General features: G+C 45.0%; 2 protein-coding genes across 3 annotated transcripts in view; one reads left to right on the plus strand and one right to left on the minus strand.

The window, feature by feature from the left end:
• LOC117968552 (GTPase IMAP family member 8-like) overlaps positions 1-21,031 on the minus strand; it is a 424,412-nt gene that overhangs the window by 228,027 nt on the left and 175,354 nt on the right. The window lies entirely within an intron of this gene.
• On the plus strand, positions 9,194-19,162 carry LOC131723042 (GTPase IMAP family member 9-like). 2 transcript variants are annotated; one of them, XM_059016365.1, is made up of 3 exons: positions 9,194-9,317; positions 17,634-17,711; positions 18,064-19,162. In XM_059016365.1, coding segments are annotated over exons 2-3 (876 nt in total). In that variant the 5' UTR covers positions 9,194-9,317; positions 17,634-17,710; the 3' UTR covers positions 18,939-19,162. The 2 variants fall into 2 exon arrangements, with proteins under 2 accessions (XP_058872348.1, XP_058872349.1); XM_059016366.1 differs by lacking the exon at positions 17,634-17,711 and having other exon boundaries at positions 9,196-9,317.

The raw sequence follows: 21,031 nt of genomic DNA on the forward strand, positions 1-21,031 counted from the left end.
CCTCTCTCTTCAAGCGGTTCACTGTAATATCCTGATCACAAACCACGTCAAAGATACTGCGCACACATCTTCCGATGCCCTCTGGTCGCTGTAATGGTCAGCTTATATGTCTTAAATATAGAGCACAAATTAGAGCAGCCATGTTTCTCAAAGTTCAATGAGGTAAATGACAGATAAATTGGTGTAAGTGGAATACGACAGGTAATACGTTAGAAACGCTACTTCTATCGTATATTCTGCTCCCAACGTCGTACTTGCCCAATAAGACATCGTACGCATGTAGAAACTAGCCACATAGCGTATTTTAAATCGATAGGAACAACTTTAATGTTGCCTATACATAAAACAGGTGACTGTCGGTTTTTAGAATTACAACTTCTTTGAACCCTAGCACTTTGATGAAAAGACGCAATTTCTTGTATTTTCCTTTTAAAGGCATGATTACTGTAACAACAAACCCAATATCTACCACCATATGTCCCAGCTATGGTTTCCGCAATATACAGTTTGGGTTTATTCGCGATGTTAAAATGTACTCGCCTGTAGTCGTGTCCATGCTTGCTGTCTTCAGTAATGCTGCGTTGCAATGTAGCTCTCCAGTTCTTCCTCCGTGCCTTTTAAACAAAACAGACCAGTGCCGCCCACAAGCCAGTCCCCTGCCCTTCATGCACACGCAATGAACGCACGAGGAAGCAGAAGTGTCTTTTGATTCGCCGAACAAACGTCTTTAATCATAGTTACTTACATTTAGTATTTGGTCAGGTGTTAAATATGATTACCTGAAGTTATAAACAGTATAATTTTATAATATGTTAAAACCAAACGAAAGAGGATCGCATATCATTATGAAGTAGAACGTATTGATAACAAGAAACCTTGGGTCAATATTTTACTGCAAATCGTCATGGCGCAATTTCTATCTGAAACAAATAAGAAACAACGTAAGACTACACGTACCTAAATCCGAGCTGTTTAGATCTGATTTAACTTGCTTTAAAATGCTGAAAGAGCGTATATTTTAGATGTATCTGTTAGCTAAATGTTGATGCCAAGTGTAAAATAAAGATTCAAGTTCCATGTATTGTATTCACGGATGTATTTGTTAGTTCCCAGAATAAACCTGTCAGCTAGGCTAAATGTTGTCTCGCCAAGTGTAAAAAAAATAAATAATAAAATAAATAAATCTAAAGACTGTGGTTTCCAGATTTAATTGTCATATTGACTTGAAATTTTGTTTTAATTTTATTTTTTTACACTTGGCGCCCCATATTTATGGGGTGTGTTCCTCCATTCTAAAAATAATATGCTAGGGACGATTTATGTAAAGCTTCGAAAAATTAGCCCATATTAAATACATGAACATGGTTTTCTGAGAATCCTTTTAAATTAAGTCACAATGTATGCAACTTACATTTATTCGAGACAGAGTAACACTTGAGAACTATAAATTGTCGAGTTAAAAAAAATATCAAACTTCAAATAATATAAAAAAATCTGGAACTCAAAAATCAACCCAAAGTAAAACTCAATTTTAATAAACGTAATTTAAAGAATCATTGTTCCTTTGCATTACACACTGAACACACTTTGTTTTCCTTACATCCTATAAATGTAGTAATGTGTTAATCTGTTGTTACCTTTGTCATGAAAATGACATGCATAGATCATTTGGATCCTAATATCAGTGTAACAAACCTACCAATGATTGGGTGCAAACCACAAGGGAGGCACACTTATAAAGGAGACGTCTTAATATCCAATCCAGTAGGATAAAGACAATATCCACCTCCATGATTTCAAAGCAGTGACTAATAAAAACGAATAGTTCTGTTTATTTCATGACTTAATAAAAATTGAAAGCTCTGCTAAAAATATTCTGTATTCTATATTTGATATCGGTTTTATTAATGGTTTCAGAAAACGTGAATTTAATGATGTTTCTCGTTTTAATTTGAGTGAGTTTGGTAACTTCTATGCAGTCTAAAGAGTTTGATAGTACCGTATATCAGCAACCACTAGGGGGCAGCAGTCATCATTGCTATTGGGACATTTTTAATCCGTACCTGGGGACTATCTGGAAGTTCCCTTTCAAGTCGAAAATAACCATCAAGGTATGGGATATTGCCGTCAGGCAGTAGCGATTGGCTGAGCTTTTATAGCAAAGCTGCCGATAGGCCTCTGCGCGAGCTGCCACGTAAGCCCGCCCCCTTGGGAGCTTACTATACGCAGCGCGCAGAGACTCACTTCCTCTTTTGTCTTCAGCATTGGTAGCGGTAGGTATTAGAGCCCGTAGCTGATTGTACTCAATAAGCTTAAAGCTTGAGAAGCTGGTTTTTGCCCCTTCTCCGAGTTTATTTCAGTTACACTCTTCGGAGTCGTTATTATTATTATTTAAGGATTTTATATATTGTGTATATTTTTATATATTTTATATATTTCCTTCACGCTTTGCTTGCATCGCGTTGTCTCGTGGTCTCCCGTCTTTCCTTTAATAATTAATTTTGATTATTGTGTTGTGTTTTGGGTTGTATTAAAATATATATTTTTCTGTGTGTATTTGTATATTTTGTGACGCACGTTGCGTTGGCCTTGGCCGCGCGCGTGTCTGCAGCCCCGGTCTTGCCTTGGCTAGACCGCGTGTGTGTGGAGCCTGCTCTGCTGTCTCCCACTTACTGCCTGCGGTAAAAAAAAAAAAAAAAAAAACCGCGTGGTAGTTGTACTGTGCCCACATATATTGTGTCCCAGTCACATAATCACCACCAGCAGTACTGCTGCAGTGAAAAAAAAAAAAAAATCCCATTCACTACACAGGGGAAGACGACCACTAAGCCTCAATCCCCAGCACCAACAGGTAAGTAGTGCACAGCACCCAGGACACTGTACCAGCACTTAGCGTCTCCGCTCTGCGAGTCAGCTGACGCTTAGGCGTCTGTGCTAGCGTTCTACGCTCGGTACTCACGCTCCGGCGTGCTGCGCTTAGGCGCTTGGTGTCGGCTATTTGCCACTTGGTGCAGCGCTTCGGCGCTTTGTGCAGCGCATCAGCGCTTGGTGCTAGCGCGTCTGCGCTTGGGGACTTCGGCGCATCGACGCTCGGTGCACGCACCTCGACGCTCGGCGCTTCGACGCCTTGACGCTCGGTGCACGCACCTCGACGCTCGGTGCACGCACTTCGGCGCTCGCTCGGTGCACGCACCTCGACGCTCGACGCTTCGGCGCTCGGCGCATCGACGCCTTAACGATCAGTGCACGTCCACGCTTCGGCAACCATGTCCGGGTTCCACCGTTGCGTCACCTGCCAGGCAAAATTGCCAGCGAGCGATCCCCATGAGGACTGTGTGGCGTGTCTGGGGCCAGAGCACGCTGCATCCGCGTTGGCGGATAGGGCTTTTTGCCATCTTTGTGCTGGTTTCCAGACACGCACCCTCCGCCAAAGGGCGAAGAAAGCAGTGGGTGGGCGCTCTCCTTCCACTGGATCGTCCCACACCATTTCTGTCCCGCCGTCATCTACGGCGACGCCGCCAGGGCGGCTGCAGCTCTCCAGGAGCCCGTCCTCCCAGCTAACGGCTGGTCAGAGGTCCCCCACCAGGCGCGCTCGGGAGCGCAGCCCCTCCCCTCGTAGGGTACGCCCCCGTCGGGAGTCTAGGTCGCACTCCAGATCGCCTCGACGGAGAGCACGCTCTCGTTCCCCTCGTCGGGACAGGCGATACAGAGACAGGTCGGGGGTGGCAGAGCTAACCTCCAAAATGTCTCAATTCATGGAGGTTATGATGGGGCAGCAGTCCATTCTCATGTCCCTAGCAAACGTGGTGCCTCCAGTCCCAGGACAACCGACTGGGCCCATTGCTAGTCAGCCAGTGGCCCCTCCACAACCTGCACCGGTCGTCGCTCCTCCAGTGCAGTCTCAAGGGGAGTGGGATATCGATGCGCTGTCTAGAGACGCATCTGACATCCTAGAGGGGGACAGTACAGAGGCTGAGGTAGCCTCCCAGCACTCTGAGGACGAGCTCCACGTGCTAGACACCAATGACCCTACGTGGTCTGTGGTGGACAGAGCAACCCGCCACTTGGGCGTCGAGTGGCCGATGGCGGAACCACCTCGGCGCTCCTTGTTTGAGTCGCCTTCAGCCCAGTCCAGTCAGTCCAGGATGCTTCCGGCATTCCCAGACTTTATTAAGGAGGTACAGTCCACCTGGGGGGCTCCGGCCTCTGCCCCGGCGACTTCTCGCAAGGCCTCGGCCTTTAACATGCAGGGGGCAAGTGAGGCTGGGTTGGCGTCCTTCCCACCTGTGGACGCTGCGTTCGCCGCGTTGGTGAAGACGCCAACATTATCGGGGCTGACGAAAGATCCTGCATGCCCCAATAAGCAGTGCAGGACCACTGAGGTACACCTCAAGAAGGGGTACGCTGCGGCCACAGAGGCGGTCAAGCTCTCTAATGTGGCCAGCTTGCTGACGGTCTACCAAGCGGCACTAATCAAAGACCTGCCTGAGTGCCCTTCGGCGGCCCTCAGAAGCGAGTTGGGGACCGTCAGTCAACTGCTGGTGAAGCTGGCCCAGCTCAACGCGCGGGCTCAGGGCAGGAGCATCACGTCTCTGGTGGTGGCCAGAAGACAGCTCTGGCTCTCGCAGGCGAGAGTGCAGGAACCTGATAAGGCCCCGTTGCTGGATGCCCCAATTACACCGGGACACACATTTGGTCCAGCGGTGGAGGAGATGCTGCAACGCTCCGCCAAGGCGCGGGAGGCGTCACAGCAAATGGCGAAAATGTGGCCAAAACCGTCGTTCCAGCCGAAGCGGCCTCAGGAACATCAGTGGCGCAGGACACCACCGCAGCACCAGCCACGGCCAGGGGGTACTAAGACCTCTCCCTCAAGCACAGCAGCGCGCGGTCAACCTCCTTTTTCAAGACCGCAGCGCGGAGGGTGGCGCCCTAGAGGTGGTGCCAAGCCACGCCCTCGGGGCTCTGGCCAGGCCCCTCGCGAACGAGCCCAGCCCAAACAGCCCTGAGAACACCAGGCAGCTGTTAACCCTCCCCTACACTGTCTCCCAGCTCCAGTTCTGGCAACAATGCACCAACGACATCTGGGTGCACAAAACTATATCCACCGGGTACACCCTTCAGTTCCAGTTAAAACCTCCCCCCTTTCGGGGAGTGGTCGTAACTGCAGTGAAGGACTCGGTTCAGTCCTCAGCTCTGAATGTGGAAATACAAGCATTGCTCAGCAAGCGTGCCATTCAACAAGTAGACCCTGCTCTGATCGACCAGGGGTTCTATTCCAAATACTTCCTGGTGCCCAAGAAGGACGGCGGGCTCCGTCCTATTTTAGATCTGCGAGTACTGAACAAATACCTGCGGGTGTTATCGTTCAGGATGCTTACGCACAGGCACATCATCCAGTCAGTCCGACACGGCGACTGGTTCACCACCGTGGACCTGACAGATGCGTACTTTCACGTTCCCATCTGCCCGGGTCACAGGAAGTATCTGCGTTTCGCATTCCAGAGCAGGGTATACGAGTTTTGTGTCCTTCCATTCGGTCTGTCACTAGCTCCTCGAACCTTTTCGAAATGTATGGATGCCATTCTAGCTCCCTTGCGGGCTCAAGGTGTCCGACTGCTGAATTATCTGGACGACTGGCTCGTCTGCGCGCAGTCGAAGGAGCAGGTGGCACAGCACACAGTGATGGTTACAGACCATCTTCGGCAGCTAGGTCTGAAGATCAATTCAGAAAAGAGCCGCCTAGTGCCGAGCCAACAGACCGAATTCTTGGGTCTGCATCTGGACTCAGTGTCCATGGAAGCGACCCTGTCGACACAAAGAGTTGCCTCAATAGAGCGGTGTCTTTCCCTATTCAGGTTGAGACAAACAGTCAGCATGGAGCTGTGTCAGCGCATGCTGGGGTTGATGGCTGCCGCCTCACAAGCCCTTCCTTTGGGCTTACTACACCAGAGACCTCTGCAGGCCTGGTTCAATGCCTTCGCGTTGCATCCGCGGAGAGACAAACACCGCAGGCTAAGGGTATCCCAAGTCTGCTGGGAAGCGCTACGCTGGTGGAAAGTTCCGTCAAACCTCCGCCAAGGCGTACGCTTGGGTCCCATTTTCAGAAGGCAGGTCATCACGACCGACGCTTCCAACCACGGTTGGGGGGCAGTCTGGAACGGGACAGGGACCCGTGGAGTGTGGTCAGGACCCTGGAGGTCAGCCCACATCAACGCTCTGGAGCTCAGAGCGGTGGACCTCGCCCTCCGGCACTTCTTGCCAGTGCTTCTAGACAAGCACGTGTTAGTGCGGTCAGACAACACCACAGTAGTGGCGTATATCAATCGCCAGGGCGGATTGCGGTCCCCCGGTCTTCACCGGATGGTAACGCGGCTGTTGCTCTGGGCTCAACCGCGTTTAGCCTCTCTGCGTGCAGTTCATCTGCCGGGCAGAGTCAATTACGCAGCGGATCTCCTGTCCAGAGGAGGTCCGCTTGCGGGCGAATGGCGTCTCCACCCTCAAGTGGTAGAGCGCATCTGGGAATGGTTCGGCACAGCGCAGGTCGATCTCTTCGCTTCGCGAGAGACCACGCACTGTCCCCTATGGTTCTCGGTGAAGGACCTCGACAGCCCCCTGGGGGTGGATGCACTGGCTCACGAATGGCCGCCAGGGCTCCTGTATGCCTTTCCACCGATTCCGATGCTCCCCGCCTTCTTGGAGAAGGTCAGGGTAGAGCGAGCGACAGTGATTCTGATCGCTCCTCGGTGGCCTCGGAGAATATGGTTCCCGAGTCTAGTGCAGTTACTGCACGGTCGCCCGAGGGAACTCCCTCTGCGAGCGGACTTGTTGTCCCAAGCTCAAGGAGAGCTTTGGCATCCGAACCCCAAACTCATGCAGTTGTGGGCTTGGCCCCTGAGCGGGAGCGCCTGTCAGCCTTAGGGCTTTCGACTGCAGTTATATCGACCATCCAGAGTGCGAGAGCGCCCTCTACTAGGTCGCAGTATGCGTATAAGTGGCAGTTGTTTCAGAGTTGGTGTCTGGCTGAGAGCCACGACCCAGTCTCCTGTCCTATGGCAGTAATATTGCAGTTTCTGCAGAAACTGCTGGATGAAGGGAAATCTCCCTCTACACTTAAAGTGTATTTAGCCGCCATTTCGGCTTGTCATGTACGCATTGACGGTTTATCACCTGGTTGCCATTTTTTGGCATCTCAGTTTCTGAAAGGCGCAAGACGCTTGCGGCCTCCAAGAACGACCAGTTTACCGTCGTGGAGCCTTGATGTGATGCTAGAAGCCCTTACCAAGGCACCGTTTGAGCCTCTCCACAGCGTGGATATGAAGCTCATATCTATTAAGACTGCTTTTTTGCTGGCTGTGGTATCAGCAAAACGCGTGAGCGAGTTACATGCACTTTCAGTGCATCCTTCTTGTACTCGTTTTGCAGGAGACGGTTCTAAGGTCTCCATGCGCCCTAATCCGGCCTTTTTACCAAAGGTTATATCCCCGTTCCACATGAACCAGTCAGTCGAGTTGATGGCGTTCCATCCTCCTCCTTTTTCTTCCCCAGAGGAAGAGCGGTTACACATGCTCTGCCCCGTGAGGGCATTGAGGTGTTATATGAACCGTACAAAGACTGTGAGGCAGACAGAACAGTTGTTCATATGCCATGGTTCTAGATCTTTGGGTCAGCCGCTGTCTAAACAGCGCCTTTCCCACTGGATAGTGGATGCTATTAAATTAGCGTATGAATCTGCAGGCCTTCCACCACCAGGGCAGTTGAAGGCGCATTCTACCAGGGGTATGGCGACATCCTGGGCCCTCTTTCGAGGGGTGCCGGTGTCTGATATTTGTGCGGCAGCCAGTTGGGCTACGCCGCATACTTTCATGAGGTTTTACAGGTTAAATGTACTGGATTCCTCTGCTCCACTGTTTGGAGCATCTGTTTTACACTCTACGACGCCTCAGGATGCGGACGTATAGAGTGGTTGATAGCATGGTGTTGACTGTTCCACCTTTAAGACAGGTGTCATTACGAGCATAGACGCTGAGGCGCAGCTCCGCATATGCCTAGATGTACTGCCTATGCAGTTGCGTTATGACGTAAGTCTGTCCTACTGCCGAGAATCCTCCCTCGCGACGGCTTGGGTACACTGTTCCCATACCTTGATGGTTATTTTCGACTTGAAAGGGAACGATAGGTTGCGGATGCAACCCCGGTTCCCTGAAAGAGAAAATAACCATCAAGCCGCGTGGTCGCTTCAGAAGCCTTCACGGCCTGAAGAGCAAAAGAGGAAGTGAGTGCGCGCTGCGTATAGTAAGCTCCCAAGGGGGCAGGCTTACGTGGCAGCTCGCGCAGAGGCCTATCGGCAGCTTTGCTATAAAAGCTCAGCCAATCGCTACTGCCTGACGGCAATATCCCATACCTTGATGGTTATTTTCTCTTTCAGGGAACCGGGGTTGCATCCGCAACCTATCGTTCTTCGTTCGTTGCAATTAGTGCTAACTAGCGTACTAGTTTGGTATAGTCCTGAAGTACTAACCACGAGATCATCCGCAGCTTTTTGTTCGTTGCAATACCAAACAAGTGCAAAATAAATACAAACAAATACTAATATAATAAATATGCAACATAATGTTCACAACCCCAACCGATTATCACCCGTGACACAGGCACTGTAAAAATATTAATTTATTTGAAATATATAGTGAGAAACACTGGCTGTGTTTATGACTCGCACTGCCTATACGCCCTTAATTTTGCTCTGTGAGCATTTCCCAGTAGTTTTTATTTGGAAATGTGGATTTGTTGAATAAATTGCTCAGTTTTAATGTTATTTCTCAGCTCTGTATTGCAGTGAAGCTTGGACTGGAAAGGAGGCAGAGCGCTGTGTATTATTTGGACATTGTTTTGGTTAAATTGAAGCAACTCATTTGGTTACCTAAGGGCATATTTGCAGCCCCGCTGTCCCCAGCGCGAGAGGGAGAAGCGCCACAACACAACAGCCGGCCAAACCTCAGCAAGCATTGCACTTGCTGCTGAGGAGAGCACGGCAAAAGCCAGTTTCACGTCATCGTCAACACTGAGTATAGTCTCACAAGTGTGAAAGAATGACTAAAACTGATCACGGTTGCATTTTCTATAATTAATTCAAGTTAGGTAAGCTATCCATGAGGCTACCTTTCATTTTTTACATACACTGTCATCCTAATATTTTTACTGTGCATCAACCTGAAGTGGGCGGCGCTCGAACTAACCACAGAACATTATAAAAGGAAAGAACAGCTAGCGTTTTATAGCACTGTATCAGAAAAAGACAAGGGAGCACAGCTGCTGTTAAAGTGAGTATTTGTACAGCAATTGTATTTGTTTGTTTTTTTTTATTAGAAGAACGTAATAACCACGATTCGAAACCTATTTAGTTTAATAAGAATGAATAATGAACAATTAGAATAACAAGAGTATTTTTGTAGTGTATGTATAAGAATAAGGGTGACGGGTTAAAGATTCTAGTTGGAGCTTGGAACGTCATATCTATCTATCTATCTATCTATCTATTTATAATTTTATGGGGTGCCAAACAGGCAATATATCAACTTTGATATATATATATATATATATATATATATATATATATATATATATATATATATACACACACACACACACACACACACACACACACACACACACATATATATATATATATATATATATATATATATGGATTCATATTTGATATATATACATCAATGTTTGCTATATATAGATTGATATTTGATATAGATAGATAGATAGATAGATAGATAGATAGATATAGATTGATGGTTGTTGGTATATATACATCAATGTCTGATGTATTGACTTGGAGCAGGCACATTGTTAGTAAGCTCAGCTGGGTCCTGATACTTACTTATTTTTGTAATACATGTAGCCTAACATTCATTTTAACCAAAGCGTTATTCAAATTGTATATTTTTTATTGAAAAAATAAATATATACCGGTATATTTTGAATTAGGCTTTCAGTTGGACTACTAAGGGGCTCTCGACTTTACCTCCTAATCTCTAATGAATAATAGGAGTGTTGCGTTCAGTATTTGTGAACCGCTGCATAGCGTCAAAAAAAACCCCCAAAAACATCTGTTTGTCGATATTCAATCGCAATAGTATGCAAATACTCTCCATCTGAAGCCAGGTGTGATTCAGCACGAAAAAAACAAAGAAACATTAAAAAGACAAATGAAGCACAAAAATGAGCTCTTGCATTATATTGATTTTACCTTGTATTAGAATATATATAATATATACACACACGCTATGCAGCGGTTCACAAACAGTGTGTACGCAACACTCCATTACAGTTTAGGAGATAAAGTCAAAAGCCCCTTAGTAGTCCAACGGAAAGCCTAATTCAAAGTAATATACCGGTATATATTTATTTTTTCATTTAAAAAATGTACAATTTTAATAACGCTTTGATTAAAAGAATGTTAGGCTACATGTATTACAAAAATAAGTATCAGGACCCACCCCGCTGAGCTTACTAACAATGTGCCTGCTCCAAGTCAATACACATATATCAAACATTGATGTATATATACCAACAATCATCAATCGTATATAGCAAACATCAATCCATATATATCAAACAATGATGTGTGTGTGTGTGTGTGTGTGTGTGTGTGTGTGTGTATATATATATATATATATGTATATATATGTATATATGTATATATATATATATATATATATATATATATATATATATATATATATATATATATATATATGTATATATATATATATATATTATAAATTATATACAGTGCCTTGCAGAAGTATTCAGACCCCTGACCAATTCTCTCATATTACAAATGGTATATTGAAATTTTGTTCTGTTTGATATTTTATTTTAAAACACTGAAACTCAAAATCAATTATTGTAAGGTGACATTGGTTTTATGTTGGGAAATATTTTTAAGAAAAATAAAAAACTGAAATATCTTGCTTGCATAAGTATTCAACCCACAAACATTAATATTTGGTAGAGCCTCCTTTCGCAGCAATAACAGCTTTAAGTCTTTTGGAGTAAGTATGTACCAGCTTTGTATACAGTGTCGGAGTGATTTTGTCCCATTCTTCTTGGCAGATTTGCTCCAGGTTGTTCAGGTTGGTTGGACGACACTTGTGGACCGCAATTTTCAAATAGTGCCACAGATTCTCAATGGGATTGAGATCAGGACTTTGACTGGGCCACTGTAGGACATTCACCTTTTTGTTCTTGAGCCACTCCAATGTTGCTTTGGCCTTGTGCTTGGGATCATTGTTCTGCTGAAAGATGAATTTCTTCCCAAGCTTCAGTTTTTTAGTGGACTGAAGCAGGTTCTCTTGCAGTATTTTCCTGTATTTTGCTCCATCCATTCTTCCTTCAATTTTAACAAGATGCCCAGTCCCTGCTGATGAGAAACATCCCCACAGCATGATGCTGCCACCACCATACTTCACTGTAGGGATAGTGTGTCTTGAGTCATGGGCAGTGTTAGGTTTGCGCCACACATAGCGCTTTGAGTTTTGGCCAAAAAGCTCTATCTTGGTCTCATCTGACCACAAAACCTTTTCCCACATCGCAGCTGGGTCACTTTCTGGCAAACTCCAGATGTGCTTTCAGATGGTACTTTTTGAGTAACGGCTTCTTTCTTGCCACCCTCCCATACAGGCCCGTGTTTTGCAGAGCTCTTGATAGGGTTGACTGGTGCACCATTACTCCACTCCCAGCCATTGAACTCTGTAGCTCCTTCAAAGTGATTGTTGGCCTCTCTGTGGCTTCTCTCACAAGTCTCCTTCTTGTTTGAGCGCTGAGTTTTGAGGGATGGCCTTTTCTTGGCAGTGCCTGGGTGGTGTGATGCAGCTTCCACTTCCTGATATTTGATCCAACTGTGCTCACTGGGATATCCAAACACTTGGATATTATTTTGTATCCTTCCCTAATCTATGCATTTGTATTACTTTATCTCTAACTTCTTTAGAATGCTCTTTGGTCTTCATTTTCCTTCAGATTCACAGCCTTACCAATGATCCTTCAACAGTGGGGGTTTTATCCAGAAAATGTGACAGCAACTTTAGTGGTTCACAGGTGGATGCCAATGGTAAGGTAATTGTGTCCTCGTTAGGGCAATTTATTTCATCGGTGTAAACTGGGAGCTTCCACAGCACAGGGATTGAATACTTAATCAAGCATGATATTTCAGTTTTTTATTTTTCTTAAAAATATTTCCCAACATAACTAATGTCACCTTACAATAATTGATTTTGAGTTTCAGTGTTAAAATAAAATATCAAACAGAACGAAATTTCAATGTACCATTTGTAATTCAGTAATATGAGAGAATTGGTCAGGGGTCTGAATACTTTTGCAAGGCACTGTGTGTGTTTGTGTATAATTATATATATATATATATAATCAAATATCAATCTATATATATCAAACATTGATGTATATAGAGTACTGTGCAAAAGTTTTAGGCAGGTGTGAAAAAATGCTGTAAAGTAAGAATGCTTTCAAAAATAGACATGTTAATAGATTATATTTATCAATTAACTAAATGCAATGTGAGTGAACAGAAGAAAAATCTAAATCAAATCCATATTTGGTGTGACCACTCTTCAAAACAGCATCAATTCTTCTAGGTACACTTGCACAAAGTCAGGGATTTTGTAGGCATATAGTCAGGTGTATGATTAAACAATTATACCAAACAGGTGCTAATGATCATCAATTCAATATGTAGGTTGAAACACAATCATTAACTGAAACAGAAACAGCTGTGTAGGAGTGTCACAAAGACGGCCGGAGTGGGTGGTGTCAGACCAGAGCCAGGAAATAAATAAACAGAGAGATGTGGTTTGGTAAAGCTGGGCGCGTGATTGCGCTCAGCATTTAATAATTAAACAGAAAATAAAAGGTTTGAACAGACAAACACGGGACACGGCACTTCTAGCCAAAATAAATAGACAAACAAAACGGACTATACAGTAAACAGTGAGTGCACAGACAGACAAACGAAACACGGTGAGTGAGACAGTTCTTTTCTTATGATGATGATTATTATTATTATTATTATTATTATTATTCTTTTTACCTCCTTCTCCACACTCGTTCTCCACTCACCGAACACCTAACCACGAGTGACTAAAAATGTGCCTATTTATACTGTTGTGCTGGGATTCAATTACTAATTAATTATTCACTTGAATCCCAGCACGTGAATTCATTACGTGCAACCCCGTGCCACACATTATACACATTTTATCTGCACGTGAAGTGATGTGCCATCCTCGTGCCTAAATATAATTATACACTTTAAACACACGTCAAACACAGACCCGTTTATATCCCGTGTACCAATCTATACACCAACATTAACACACGCAACATACAACACATAACACACAAAATACACACAGGGGCGGGCACTTTGCCACATATACCCCCCCCCTGTGCAAAGCACACATGGCCTCAACGGCCACCTCCCCCCTTAAATACCCAGCAGTCCAGGCCAAAGTCTCGGGCTGGGAAGGGAGGCTTCAGTGGGCCCATGGCTGGCAATGCTGTCAGCACCCCTGCCGGTAGTGGCACGGCTGACAGCATGCTGGTCCCGTCCTGCAGCGAAAAAGCTGCGGGGGCAGGTGGTCCCCCGACCTCCCCCTTCTTCGTAGCCGGCAGCTCCCTCCTGTGGGGCTCCGGCCACAAGAACTCCTGCAGCGAAACTGCTGCTGGGGAAAGTGGTCTCCAGACCTCCTCCCCCTTCTTTGTGGCCGACAGCTCCCCTTTCTGGGGCTCCGGCCACCGTACTCCCTGTGGTGGAGGTACGGCAAGCAGAGACAGCTCCTGCTGTTCTGCTTCTGGCAGTGGCGGAGGCAGCTCCTGCTCCTCTGCTCCTGGAAGTGGCAGAGGCAGCTCCTGCTCCTCTGCTCCTGGCGGTGGTGGTGGCGAAGGCAGAGGCAGCTCCTGCTGCTCTGCTCCTTTCGGTGTAGGTGGCGGAGGCAGAGGCAGCTCCGGCTGCTCTGCTCCTGCCGGTGAAGGTGGGAGCAGCGTGTAGTCTCCTGGCGACTGAGGTGGGAGCAGCGTGTAGTCTCCTGGCGACTGAGGTGGGAGCAGCGTGTAGTCTCCCCCTTTTTCAGGGGACTGGTGCTGCTCTGCCTCTCTTGCAGCGGACTGGTGCGGCTCTGCCTCTCTTGCAGGGGACTGGTGTGGCTCTGCCTCTGAAGGGGAAACCAGCAGGCATTCTTCCTCTGCTGGTTGTGCTGGGGAAACCAGCAGGCATTCTTCCTCTGCTGGTTGTGCTGGGGAAACCAACAGGCATTCTTCCTCTGCTGGTTGTGCTGGGGAAACCAGCAGGCATTCTTCCTCTGCTGGTTGTGCTGGGGAAACCAGCAGGCATTCTTCCTCTGCTGGTTGTGCTGGGGAAACCAGCAGGCATTCTTCCTCTGCTGGTTGTGCTGGGGAAACCAGCAGGCATTCTTCCTCTGCTGGTGAAGGTGGGAACAGCTGCCTCTCAGGCTTCGGATTCCCGCGGTCCCCCCGTCTGGGCGCTGGACGCTCGCGGTCCCCCCGTCTGGGCGCTGGACGCTCGCGGTCCCCCCGTCTGGGCGCTGGACGCTCGCGGTCCCCCCGTCTGGGCGCTAGTTCCTCCTCTTCATACTGGGTGGGGCATATGGCTAACGTGTGCCCATAAGCCCCACAGCCAGGGCATAACTCTGCTGCGAGGTTCTTTAAAAAAACCTCCCAGCCATCATCCCCGACCTCCTCCCTTTTGGGCTGTGGACGCCCCGACTCCTCCCTTTTGGGCTGTGGACACTCGGGTTCCCCCCACTCAGGCGTAGGACGTTCGGGCTCCTCCCACTCGGGCTGTGGACGCTCAGGCTCCTCCCACTCGGGCTGTGGACGCTCAGGCTCCTCCCACTCGGGCTGTGGACGCTCAGGCTCCTCCCACTCGGGCTGTGGACGCTCAGGCTCCTCCCACTCAGGTACTGGAGAGGGCAGCGACTGCTCCTCTCCCTCTTGCTCACTGGAAGGCATCCCTCCCATGTCTGCAGCTAGGTAACCCAGCACCACCATGGTGAGGTCACGAACGGATGCCGGGTTGTGCTGTTGCTCCCAGTCCTCCCATCGTTTCCCATCTCGCATCTGCAGTGCGTGAATAACCCAGGGGAGGTCACTGGCGAAGTTCCCCTCGGGGTGCACCAGCCAGTCCCATATTTCCCGGGACGGTGGGGAACCCGGTGGCAGTGGGGGTAGAGGGGTGGCTACTGCCCCGTTGTGGCTGTCCTCCTCCCAGCCCGGCATGCAGGATGAGGGCTGCAGCTGTTGTTGCTGCTGCTGCTTCTGCTGCTTCCTGCAGCTCTTTCTTCCCATCCTCGCTTTACTATTTTTTTATTTTTTTTATTATTTTTTAAATCCAAAACTGCGGTTCCTGCTCTGGCCTGAGTCCTGGAGGCGCTGTCGATCCCACGCAGGACACCACGTGTCACAAAGACGGCCGGAGTGGGTGGTGTCAGACCAGAGCCAGGAAATAAATAAACAGAGAGATGTGGTTTGGTAAAGCTGGGCGCGTGATTGCGCTCAGCATTTAATAATTAAACAGAAAATAAAAGGTTTGAACAGACAAACACGGGACACGGCACTTCTAGCCAAAATAAATAGACAAACAAAACGGACTATACAGTAAACAGTGAGTGCACAGACAGACAAACGAAACACGGTGAGTGAGACAGTTCTTTTCTTATGATGATGATTATTATTATTATTATTATTATTATTATTCTTTTTACCTCCTTCTCCACACTCGTTCTCCACTCACCGAACACCTAACCACGAGTGACTAAAAATGTGCCTATTTATACTGTTGTGCTGGGATTCAATTACTAATTAATTATTCACTTGAATCCCAGCACGTGAATTCATTACGTGCAACCCCGTGCCACACATTATACACATTTTATCTGCACGTGAAGTGATGTGCCATCCTCGTGCCTAAATATAATTATACACTTTAAACACACGTGAAACACAGACCCGTTTATATCCCGTGTACCAATCTATACACCAACATTAACACACGCAACATACAACACATAACACACAAAATACACACAGGGGCGGGCACTTTGCCACAAGGAGGAATAAAACTGGGTGAGGAACAGCCAAACTCAGCTAACAAGGTGAGGTTGCTGAAGACAGTTTACTGTCAAAAGTCATACACCATGGCAAGGCTGAGCACAGCAACAAGACACAAGGTAGTTATACTGCATCAGCAAGGTCTCTCCCAGGCAGAAATTTCAAGGCAGACAGGGTTTTCCAGATGTGCTGTCCAAGCTCTTTTGAAGAAGCACAAAGAAACGGGCAACGTTGAGGACCGTAGACGCAGTGGTCGGCCAAGGAAACTTACTGCAGCAGATGAAAGACACATCATGCTTACTTCCCTTTGCAATCGGAAGATGTCCAGCAGTGCCATCAGCTCAGAATTGGCAGAAAACAGTGGGACCCTGGTACACCCATCTACTGTCCGGAGAAGTCTGGTCAGAAGTGGCCTTCATGGAAGACTTGCGGCCAAAAAGCCATACCTCCGACGTGGAAACAAGGCCAAGCAACTCAACTAGGCACGAAAACACAGGAACTGGGGTGCAGAAAAATGGCAGCAGGTGCTCTGGACTGATGAGTCAAAATTTGAAATATTTAGCTGTAACAGAAGGCAGTTTGTTCGCCGAAGGGCTGGAGAGCGGTACACGAATGAGTGTCTGCAGGCAACAGTGAAGCATGGTGGAAGTTCCTTACAAATTTGGGGCTGCATTTCTGCAAATGGAGTTGGGAATTTGGTCAGAATTAATGGTCTCCTCAATGCTGAGAAGTACAGGCAGATGCTTATCTATCATGCAATACCATCAGGGAGGCATCTGATTGGCCCCAAATTTATTCTGCAGCATGACAACGACCCCAAACATACAGCGAAAGTCATTAAGAACAATCTTCAGCGTAAAGAAGAACAAGGAGTCCTGGAAGTGATGGTATGGCCCACACAGAGCCCTGATCTCAACATCATCGAGTCTGTCTGGGATTACATGAAGAGAGAGAAGCAACTGAGGCTGTCTAAATCCACATAAGAACTGTGGTTAGTTTTCCAAGATGTTTGGGCCAACCTACCTGCCGAGTTCCTTCAAAAACTATGTGCAAGTGTACCTAGAAGAATTGATGCTGTTTTGAAGGCAAAGGGTGGTCACACCAAATATTGATTTGATGTAGATTTTTCTTCTGTTCACTCACTTTACATTTTGTTAATTGATAAATATAAACTATTAACATGTCTATTTTTGAAAGCATTCTTACTTTACAGCATTTTTTCACACCTGCCTAAAACTTTTGCACAGTACTGTACATCTCAGTTGATATATTGCCTGTTTGGCACTCCATATGAGACACCTTGTTATCATGTAATGTCTCATGTTTATACTTCATATTAGGATTGATTTATGTATTTGTTATGAATTTTTGTAGACTTTATCTTTGTTTTCTCAAGCATGCTATAATAGTTCAGAATATTTAATATATCTATATCTATATCTATATATATATATATATATATTTATATTTCTGTACAGCAAAGAAAGACAGAAATAAAGGCAACACAAAGAACTGGAACAACCAGTCCAGAGAAGAAATATAAAAAGCTCTTAACAGTAAGTTCAATTACTTCTTTGGAAATGTCAATATTCTTCCATTAAATCATTGAAAAAAAAAATTCTCGTGATCTTGACATCATTTAGCGCAGGATCTCGTGAAAACTGAAGTCATTACTTCTGTTTTCCTGAGTTAATTTATCTCCGAATTTCAACAGTACAAGTCGTTTGGTCGAGATCATGAGAAATATAATTCTCAGGAAAATGGAATCAATGACTTAGCTATTAAGCAGCTAAAGTGAAAAGCTCAGACAATGAGGTATTTAAATTGTTTGTATAATATTAGTCAAGTATTTTACAGCAGTTTAGTGGAATAATTTTTTTTAATCCATAGAAATAACTTTTTTTGCAGTGTCTGACAACACAGGTGACCTGAACACTCTGAGGCTGGTGCTGGTTGGAAAGACTGGCGTTGGAAAGAGTGCAGCAGGAAATGCACTCCTGGCCAAGAAGGAGTTTAAATCTTCATTCAGCGACTCCTCAGTAACAAAGGACTGTGCGAGGGGAGAAGGAGAAGTTGCAGAGAGACGTGTTGTTGTGGTCGACACTCCAGGCTTGTTTGACACAAAGCTCTCCAATGTGGAAATTGTAAGTGAGATTGTGAAATGCATTCAGAAGTCCTCGCCGGGACCCCACGCTTTCCTCCTGGTGCTGAAGCTGGGTCGATACACTGAGGAAGAGCAAAAAACTGTGCAGATAATCCAGGAGGTTTTCGGTAAAAGCGCTTCGAAATACATGATGGTGCTTTTCACACACAGGGATTGTCTGGATGACGATGGCCAGACAATTGAGGAGTTTCTTAAAAATGCTGACAAGAACCTCAAGCAGCTGGTAGAGTCGTGTGGGAACAGGTTTCATGCGATCAATGGAAAAGACCTTAAGGATCAGGAGCAGGCCAAAGTACTTCTGGAGAAAGTAGAGAACATGGTGAAAATAAACGGTGGATGCTTCTCCAATGATTTGTACGAGATGGAGGAGAAAAGAAAGGCAGATGAAGCGAGGCACCAGAAGGAAATTGAAGAGCTTAGGAAGAAGAATGAAGAGGACGCGGAAAAGTTAAAACAGGCGAATGTAGCAAATGAGATAATAGCAAAGATGCAGGAGGCGCATATGAAGCAAATGACCATGATGGTGGAACAGATGAAGAAAACAAATGAAGATAATATGAAATGTATGGCAGAACATCTAAAACAACCACAGAAAGTGGAATCCTGCTGTGTATCATAGTGTAGTGGATTTCTCTCGATTTTACATTCTTGCGCCAGGTTTCCATGTGTGACAGGAGTGTAAATGTGTCCTCCAAACGAAATGCATGGTTTAATTATACATTTATATTGTGATTTAGGGGTGGGCTTTGACAAGTACACAACCACCATTAGCTTTATTATGGTGGGAAGCTGTTTGAAGTGATAATATGTGTACTTTAATATAATAAAATGCTGAACAAATAACTGGATTGTGTTTCATATTGTCACCCTCACACTGCTTTTAATGTAATCACAAGTATAGAAGCCTTCCTTGAGACTAACAGCTGGTTTGCATGTGTGTGTTGACACAATGGTTAATATCGCCCTGCGGTGACTATACACAGTAGGATAACACACTTTACTGGAGCGCTGGAAATGGTGCAGTTCCAACTAAATTAATCCCATGACCACACTGACTACCATTAAACTATTAAAACTTTTTTCAGTTTTTTAAAGAAAGACCAAAATTTAAAGCGAGTTAATTTTGTCCTCAATATAAACAAGGTACAGGATTTCTGTTAAATGGTGCGAGTCCAACCAGTTAAACTAAGGAGGAACTTTAAGATACCTTTAAACAGCACACACATTCCAACACAAGCACCATCCCAATGCTGGTCATAGAATCAGTATTTTTTTAAGGTAATGAGACTGGATTTTGTTAAACTGTAATTACGTTGTTAATAATAAACAAAACACACATGATAAGGTGAATTAGAAAGTTAATTGAAATCTATGTGTAACATAAAGAATATACATTTAAACTTTAATGTTGAGGTATGTTTCCCGCTAAGGACTCTCAGACTTTATCGTTTCATATAAACAATAGGAATATATATGTTTAAGCAGGAATAATAATAGTAGTAGATAATATTCATTAAAAATGAGAAGCAGGTAGTGTTATTTTTTATTCTGCTACACTTTAACATCATTTCAGACACATCAGAATATTATAAATGTAATATCATGCATTTTCATTAAAATTCAGGTGGCAATTTTTCTATTTGTGTTTATTAAATAAAGTGTGTTTTATTTGTTGATTAAAAATGTTTCCTGGCTTTTTAGTGCCTTCCTTACTTCCTTAGCGATTGTTGCTACCTGCTTTTAAACAACACAGCTTTCTCAATCTTTTCTGCACTAACTTTGTTTACAAATAGGAAAAAAATATTTACAAAAGGGATAGAACTCCCTCGGATCCGGGAAACTGCAGTTCTTTGTATACGACAGCAAGCTTGGTATATTGAGACAAAGCTGAAGCCAGTGAACTTAGAACTTAAGATGCTGATTTATGATTCCTACCAAATTGATTTTCAGGCCATATCGTTTCATATTGCAATGTGCTTCTATTTAAAGGCCACATAAAATGGTTCCTGTTTTAAACTCAAGTTGAAAAAAAAGTATTTAGAAACTGTGTTACTCACATTGATATTTATTTAGTTCTTATTTTCTTAAGAGTTATAGGGGTCTTGTACTAGGGTTTTGTAATAGTTCCACTACTAGTAATGGGAAAGGATAAGATCAAGCAATTGTGGGGGCCCCTTGCAAAAAGCCTTTATTACCAGAGCAAGCTGTATGTCTGTAGGTAAGAGCAAGTGTAGAAAGCTGTCTGTACTTCAGACACCAGGTTTTCAATAAACAATCTAGAACTGCACATACAAGTGCAGAGATATACATGGTTTATGAACAAGCGACTAAAAATAACCATAGGACTGGCAAGAGATATGCATGCCTAATCAATATGGCCCATGATTTTTAGACAGCTGCATTTCACTTCACTTTACAACCTTGCATGTTATTTTAAAACATCCTTAACAACTTAATCTTCACAGCAGACTAGTTAATCTTTACAAGGCAACTCATGTATTAAACACACTTTAATTGGAAAATAAAAACACAAATTGACCTCCCTTCTTTAATATAATCCCTCATGTGTGTTAGCCTTAATTCCTGTCATACAATATGATCAATAAAAACAGTTTTTATATGTATACCAAACTTATTATTTTAAAGTATTTCAATCAATAGCTTTTAAATCTAAAGGTCATATAATGTTTGATCATGAGACCCCATATGTAC

This window comes from Acipenser ruthenus, chromosome 52 (genome assembly GCF_902713425.1).
Source record: "Acipenser ruthenus chromosome 52, fAciRut3.2 maternal haplotype, whole genome shotgun sequence".
Classification (NCBI taxonomy): Eukaryota; Metazoa; Chordata; class Actinopteri; order Acipenseriformes; family Acipenseridae; genus Acipenser; species Acipenser ruthenus.